Source organism: Rhinoderma darwinii, chromosome 10 (genome assembly GCF_050947455.1).
Source record: "Rhinoderma darwinii isolate aRhiDar2 chromosome 10, aRhiDar2.hap1, whole genome shotgun sequence".
NCBI classification, from domain to species: Eukaryota; Metazoa; Chordata; class Amphibia; order Anura; family Rhinodermatidae; genus Rhinoderma; species Rhinoderma darwinii.
In genome coordinates this window covers 97,859,038-97,866,570 of record NC_134696.1, presented here as the reverse complement: position 1 = coordinate 97,866,570, position 7,533 = coordinate 97,859,038, and the positions used below count along the sequence as shown (strand labels likewise).

Below are 7,533 nucleotides of genomic sequence, written 5' to 3'. Positions count from 1 at the left end.
GACGTTTTATCCCATGTGATCGCCGCTACAGCCTGTGATTGGCTGCAGCGGTCACATGGGATGTAACATGGGATGCAGACTTCTAGGTAAGTAAGTGTTTTTTTTTCTATTTCTGTAGTTGCGATATTTGCGGCAATATCGATGCGAATACGCCACAAAAGTCGCAGCACTTGGCTTTCTATTGCGGGTTTTGCATCCCCATTGAATTCGATGAGGAAAACCCGCAACGGAAAATCAACTAAAACGCAGCATAAATTCACATGCTGCGGAATTAAATTCCGCACCGCAGGTCAATATATTAACGTTTTCGCTGCGGTTTTTTTTCCGCAGCGTGGGCATGAGATTTAGAAAGTCTCATCCACTTTGCTGCTACTGTAAACTTTACGGAATTTCTGCACCGACTTCCGTTGCGGAAATTCCGCTGCGTTTACGCTGCGTGGGAACCTGGCCGAATACACCTTTTTTTCTCAATGCATAGAAAAGAGCTGCATGCTTCAGTTTCCTATACAGTTGAGCGCCGCAAAAAAAACGTATAGCGCTCAGTATTTTTTTTTACAATTGTGACTTATAGGTGACATCTATCACTGTATGGTATACAGCAGCATCCGTCGGAGGTATATGTCAGATGAATGGCTAAAATGGGATGTGAACAGAACCGAATGTGTATGGCTTGTCCCACAGCCGTTGTATGACCGATTCCAATGGTGCCCAATGGACCCCATTACTGAGCAGATGGTTCCGTTGTGGTTTCCATCAAGAATACTATATGAGTATTAAAGGAGCGGGCCAGGATTAGAAAATCATGGCTGCTTACTTCCAAAAACAGTGCCACGCCTGTCCACAGGCTGTGTGCGGTATTGCACATTCACTTCAATGTAGCTCTACTGCAAAACAAGAAACGTGTCATGTGCTTATTAACGTTCCTGTTCTCTGGATTTCATTTGTGTGAGCAGTAGTTTGTGCCACTCAGCTGCACTTCCTACTATATATGGGGACAGCAAATGGAAACGATAGCCGTTATGGAGGGTACACAAGATCTACAATCTCAAGAATCCCGTTCAGAAAACTTCCTTGGCGGCATCCATATTGACCCACACTTCTTTGCTGCATGCTCTGTATGGACATTGAGCAGGGTGTGTGCTTTATGGCAGCTGCGAAGAATGGGAGTGAATTGACAGAGAAATGTATATATTCTCCAGGAAGAGATGTACAGCCGCTCCCCCCAGAGACCATGGAGTGACAGGAGAGCTGCATACAGAGCCTTATCTGTGTGGATAGATTTACTATTCTTTTATCTATGCCTCAATCAGTACAATAGAACTGTTATTAACTAATGAGATGACTCTGCTCATTCTGTCTAAGTCTATACGGCAAAGCTGATATGTGAGCTACAGGAAACTGGAAACGTTATCCTATTGTGTCTGCTATAGTGGACAGTGTGAGAATTGCAATATGGAAAAAAAAATATTTATTATGTAGATAATTAAAAAAAACTAAAAAAAATATTTTTCTATTAAAATATGTTTAGCATAAAAACCTGATATAAACAAAATCTTTTTTTTCGGCTGATACAATCCTTTAAGATCATTGTTTTTTTACTTGCAAAATTAGAGCTTGTGGTTTGTTATTGGTCACACAATATTTCTTAAATCACAAGTTTTACTAATTTCAGAGTCATATGGGACAATCGTGCATAGAAATATAGGGACATAAAATGGTCAAAGTTGAAATAATTATTCCCAGACATGAATGATGGGGGGAAGGCTCTTTTTGGGAATCTGTACATCTGATTATGTGGCTGCATAATATTGGTCAACTAAAAGAATTTGTGGGCCGGCATGGGACATAACATCATAACATGGGGCATAACATCAGATCATTCATTTTGCTCATAGAGAAACTGAAAACATACTGTTGGATCACAAGGCTGGAAAAAACGTATAGATAGTTGTTTATGTATAGTTACATTTCGATAATGAAACAGATGTAGCAGAGTTGAGTTTGTCATGTGGTAAAATTCATGTTACTAATAAATGTTTACATGGAACTTTTACATAGGACTGCAATTATTGGGTATTATTGGACTAAGATATTGATCGTCCATCCTTAGGATAGGCGATCAATATCAGATCAATGGGAAGTCAGACTCCTGTCACCGCCGCCGATTAGCTGATTTTAACGCCAATGAAGGGGAGTCAGCTGATCAGCAGGGGTTTCTGGGAAGCGGACCCCCACTTTTCCAATATTGATAGGCCATCAATATTATAGTCCTAAAAAACTACATTACCACAAACAATTAAAAATAAATAAATCTAGAGATACCTGATAATATCACTCTAGTCGGTAAAAGTTGTAAACTGTATGTTCAACTTTGCAAACATTTCATTCATTGCTCCAAAATACAAAATTAAGCAAATTTGCAAATAGTCTTGATTGAAAATCTCCAACCGTTTTGTGTATACAGCTCCTATGCAGGCCTATGTATCTCCATGGTGACAGAATACAAAACAACCCTGCACAGTCAGATCTTTTCTTCTAATAGTTAATAGAGAAGTTTGATCATTTCCTGTTTTACTCTCATCATCGAGGCAGTGCCTATTTAGATTGTGTGGTTTGTTACAATGCAACGTCCTTATATAAAAAAGGAACAAGTCTCTTATATCTTGAAGACGACACTCATGATGGTGATGAAGCATTAAGCGGAGATGACCCTGGAAAACTGGCAGGTAAAGCTTCCAAAAAATATTGAAAGGTATCGTGTACTGAGTTTTTGTCTATTGTTGGGACCTATTTTTGAAAAAAAATTATCTTCATCTGCGAAGATATCACAAATTTTTTTATGTGTCCTATGGGGTTAAAGTTCTAAAGGCAATGTTATAAAATGGCTCACGGGCTCTGGATATGGGGGAACTAAGCAAACAGCCCTATTGTATTGTACCGATTACAAAAATAATAAATAAAAAAATATCCGCAGAAACGTTAAAACGCGTCAGTCATCATTCTATGGTCTCCTATGTAAGAGCAGTATAGTATAGGACACCATTAGCCCAAATGGCACAAAAAATATTGTGTAATAGAGTCCAACCGTTATAGTTATGAGTCCACTGTATTGGTAAACGAGCGCTCCCCTAACTCCCCCACCCTCCTCACTAGTGACTGATGGCTGCCTTCTATCTGTATGTATATATAGGGCAGTATAGTACGAAGACAGAACAGCTGTAAATAATCAACTATTTATATACAGGAGGTCATGGAGGCGCTAGTACATAGAAATATGGGAAGGGTGATACGACCCATCGAGCTCAACTTTTTGGAACCCCCTACTCATAACATCTTGGTTTAACCTGTAGAATTCAAAAAAATTTCACAATTGCAACAAAACGTCAATGCTACTTGTGAGGGTATGTTCACACGGCTTATTTTCGGACGTCTTTCGGGACGTAAACGGCCGAAAAACGGCCGGAAAATCGGGAGCAGAACTCCTCCAAACACCTGCCCATTGATTTCAATTGGAAAAATTGCGTTCTGTTCCGACAGGCCATTTTTTACACGGCCGTTTGGAAAACAGGAGCGTTAAAAAACGCCCGCGAAAAAGTAGTGCATGTCACTTCTTGAAACGTTTTTGGAGCCGTTTTTCATTGACTCTATACAAAAACAGCTCCAAAAACGTCCGTAAAAAACGCTGCGAAAAACGCGAGTTGCTTAAAAAACGACTGAAAACCAGGAGCTGTATTCCCTTGAAAGTGTGTGAACATACCCTAACGCGCATGTGAGACTTTAACATCCGTTTCACAAGGATTCAATCTGTTCTGCCTCGAATAAGGGTATGTTTCCACGGCTTAACAAAATACGGCTGAAAATACGGAGCTGTTTTCAAGGGAAAACAGCTCCTGATTTTCAGGCGTATTTTTAGCAACTCGCGTATTTTACGTAGTTTTTGACGGCCGTTTTTGGAGCTGTTTTTCTATGGAGTCAATGAAAAACGGCTCCAAAAACAGCTCAAGAAGTGCCATGCACTTCTTTTTCGTAGGCGTTTTTTTACGTGGCCATTTTTCAAAACGACCGTGTAAAAAAAATCCCTGTGGGAACAGAACGCCGTTTTTCCCATTGAAATCAATGGGCAGATGTTTGGACGCGTTCAACTTCCGATTTTTCATCCGTTTTTCAGGAAAATAAGCCGTGTGAACATACCCTAAGGGTGAAGTGATGACAATACCGTCTGTAGGCTTGACTAAAGTTTGTTGTACGGGTTGTATACTCTTATTGTTACTTACGTTTTGGGCGTAATACAAAAATAAAAGCCACTACTCCGGAATGGGACATTATATCATCTTCATGTGACTATATCAGATTTTTTTTTTATCTGTTCAATATTTTTGGAATTAAGCTATATACATGGTTTAATCACTATGTTTGCACTCATACCTGTCTGATTCGTGATTGACTTGGGTTGAGGTGGATATACTATGCATATATATATATATATATATATATATATATATATATATATATATATATATACATATATATATATGTATGTATATAGTACTTATGATGAGATTTTGTGGGGGAAAAATGGAGGACCACTGTTCCCAAGTCCATTATATCTGTGATGGTAAACATTCTAGCACATATGAGCTATTCCATGAGAAGTGTAACAGTTAAACCCTAGATTAGAGCACAAATGGTGAGTAGAAACCAAATGTTAAGAATCTCATTAGGAAATGAAGTTATATGACACCTTTTTATTGGCAGAAACAAAAATGCAAGACTTAGAGACCTAGAAAACGTAAGTTTCCTTGAAAGCAATGCCCGAGGGAGAGATCTAAGAGACATAAGTAGTTTCAAAAACAATGTCTAAGGAAGAGCTCAAAGAGACATACGTTTTCTAGAAAGCAATATCCGAGCAAGAGATCTAATAGATGAAAGTAGTCCCAAAAAACAATTGCTGAGGAAGAGATCTAGAAAGTGTTAGTATTCCTGACAACAATGCCTGAGGAAGAGAACTAAAAGATGTAAGAAGTCTCGAAAGCAACGTCTAAGGAAGAGACCAAAGAGAGACATACGTTTTCTAGAAAGCAATACCCGAGGAAGAGATCTAATAGACGTAAGTGGTCTCGAAAGCAATTGCCGAGGAAGAGATCTAGAAATTTAGGTAGTCTTGACAACAATGCCCGAGGAAGGGATCTAAAAGACGTAAATGTCTGAAGAAGAGACCTACGAGACATAAGTTTTCTCAAAATCAATGCCCATGGAAAATATCTAGGAGATGTACAGTAGATAGTCTTGAAAACAATGATTGAGGAAGAGATGTACGTCTTCTCGAAAGCCTTGATGGGTAACATGGTACAACAGTCTACTACTAAAAATTTAATTAGTCATACAGTAGGTCTATGTAGTGCTATTTAATGTGGGTAATAGGGGAGCAAAACATCACAGATGGAGGGGTTATGGGTACAGATTACATTATAGGGGGTGCTACTCCGTCTATATCACAGGAGATATGACAGTTGACGGAACCAGTGTTGGTTGTGCCAAGAAAACTAGTGTAGATAACGCACAGGGCATACAATTTAGGATAAAGGTTTTATTTTGAGACTCGGCTTTGGATCCAAGGTCTACAGAGAGAAGAAAAAACTTTTTTTGATGTGATGTTTTATATCATTTTTATATCATTCATTTATGTTTCTTTTGTCTTTTAGGAGACAATGACCCTTAACATTTCATCAAGCTTTCATTTCAACACAAGCGATGGACCGACCCATCAGACCATTTCAGCCTTCAAGCTGACATCAGCGGTGTTTTTGCTCCTCACCTTTGTGTTTGGATTGGTTGTGAACACTTTATACCTCTGGGTGCTTGGCTTTAGGATGAGAAGAAGCATAAACACAACTTGGTTTCTTCATCTTATTTTGGGCAATCTCGTTTTTACCCTCTCCATTCCCTTTTTCACTGCTTTTGTTATTACGAAACCACATTGGGTATTTGGACCATTTCTGTGCAAAATTATTAATTCTCTGCTTTCACTAGACATGTATTTGACCGTATTTGTCCTCACAGTGATCAGCATTGACCGCTACTTCTTGGTTTTTCACCCACACTGGTACAGAAGATACATGAACCCACAAAATGCTACTCTTATCTGCCTGTTAATATGGTTTTTGGCTCTTTTGTTCACCTCACCTTACCTTGTATTCCGACAAGTGAAATATGACAATAACATTACCATCTGTTACAATGACTATACGGTTTCTGGGCAGTGGAACGGGCAGCAAGTAAAGTGGTTTATGTTCATTACCCGGTTGTTTTTGAGTCTAATAATCCCATTCTCAGTCATTATAATATGTTATGTCAAAATCATTCTCAAGATACGCAAACAAAACTTGGCAAAGTCTAACAAACCCTATAAAATAATCTGCATTGCTATTGTTTCTTTCTTTGTCTCCTGGGCACCCTACCACGCATGGTATGGGATGAGTTTGGAGAAAACCAGGTACTCGGAGAGTCTCCTGAATACATTGCAGCTTTTAACCAATTGTTTCGCTTGTATCAACAGTTGTTTTACCCCCATAATTTATCTGTTCATTGTGGATAACTTCAAAATCATGTTCAGAAAGTCTGTTCTGGACATTATTGAGTTAGTCCTTAACGAAACCTTCACCTCAACCAACCAAGACTCTTATTGAAAATAAAGAACAACAGTCATATTCAAAGGATGATGGAGGACCTTGGGGAGATATTTCTATACACCCTCAGGCATGTTTCTGGCACTAGGAAAACGTGCCCCAGATCTTTCACCCAGAGCTTTAGATCTGCTTGCCCCACCAATTGCCACATTCAATTGTATATGGACTGTGCCCCTCCGCTGGTACCTCATGGTACCCCAGGTTCAAAGTCTACCGACACCCCTGATCACCCTAATAAACTGAAGCTTGATCATCTTGTTTTGGGGGTATTATGATGAGAAGACCCAGCTCTTTGGAAAATACATTTATGTTTAGAAGGAAAGATAAAGATATGGTCCAATCAAGAATTCGGAAATCCCGAACAGAAGGCCGGACAGTATGAAGAAAATCTCTTTAAATGGTTCCAAAAACTTGTTCCTTCTACCAACTTGATGGCCGATTTCTATGGACTCTTTAGGAAACTGAATAGAGATCATTGACTTTTATCTGTTATAACTGGAACTCAGATAATGTTTGGCTATAATATTGTCTTAACATCTGTATTTGTAATGTACAGAAATAATCAGACTTGAATAAGAAATAAAAAAAACTATACTAATAGTGATTCTTCAATCTATTCACCGATCCACCGTGGATATGACCATTGACCCTTCTCCCCCTTTGACCAACAAGGTTATTACAATTAGCCTCTTAACTACCTAGACTATTATGCATATTAAAATCAACCACAAAACCACCCAGTTCTAGGTGGCAGTGTTAAAGGATTATATGGGCAGTATTGTTAGGAAACTGTATGGCAGTATTATTTAAGCATTGTATGGCAGTATTATTTGAGCATTATATGGCA

General features: G+C 38.8%; 1 protein-coding gene across 1 annotated transcript; it reads left to right on the top strand.

The window, feature by feature from the left end:
• Positions 1–2,705: 2,705 nt before the first annotated feature.
• Positions 2,706–7,177, top strand: LOC142661616 (putative G-protein coupled receptor 33). The gene is made up of 2 exons (XM_075839035.1): positions 2,706–2,726; positions 5,703–7,177. The coding sequence occupies exons 1-2, from the start codon at positions 2,706–2,708 to the stop codon at positions 6,684–6,686; spliced, it is 1,005 nt and encodes a 334-aa protein (XP_075695150.1). The 3' UTR covers positions 6,687–7,177.
• Positions 7,178–7,533: the final 356 nt, after the last annotated feature.

What these genes read in the sequence shown, in the direction of transcription:
- LOC142661616 (XM_075839035.1), top strand. Translation starts at nt 2,706, where the DNA reads ATGACCCTGGAAAACTGGCAG. An exon ending in TGACCCTGGAAAACTGGCAG is followed by an intron (nt 2,727 to 5,702) that starts GTAAAGCTTCCA and finishes TTTGTCTTTTAG; the next exon opens with GAGACAATGACCCTTAACAT.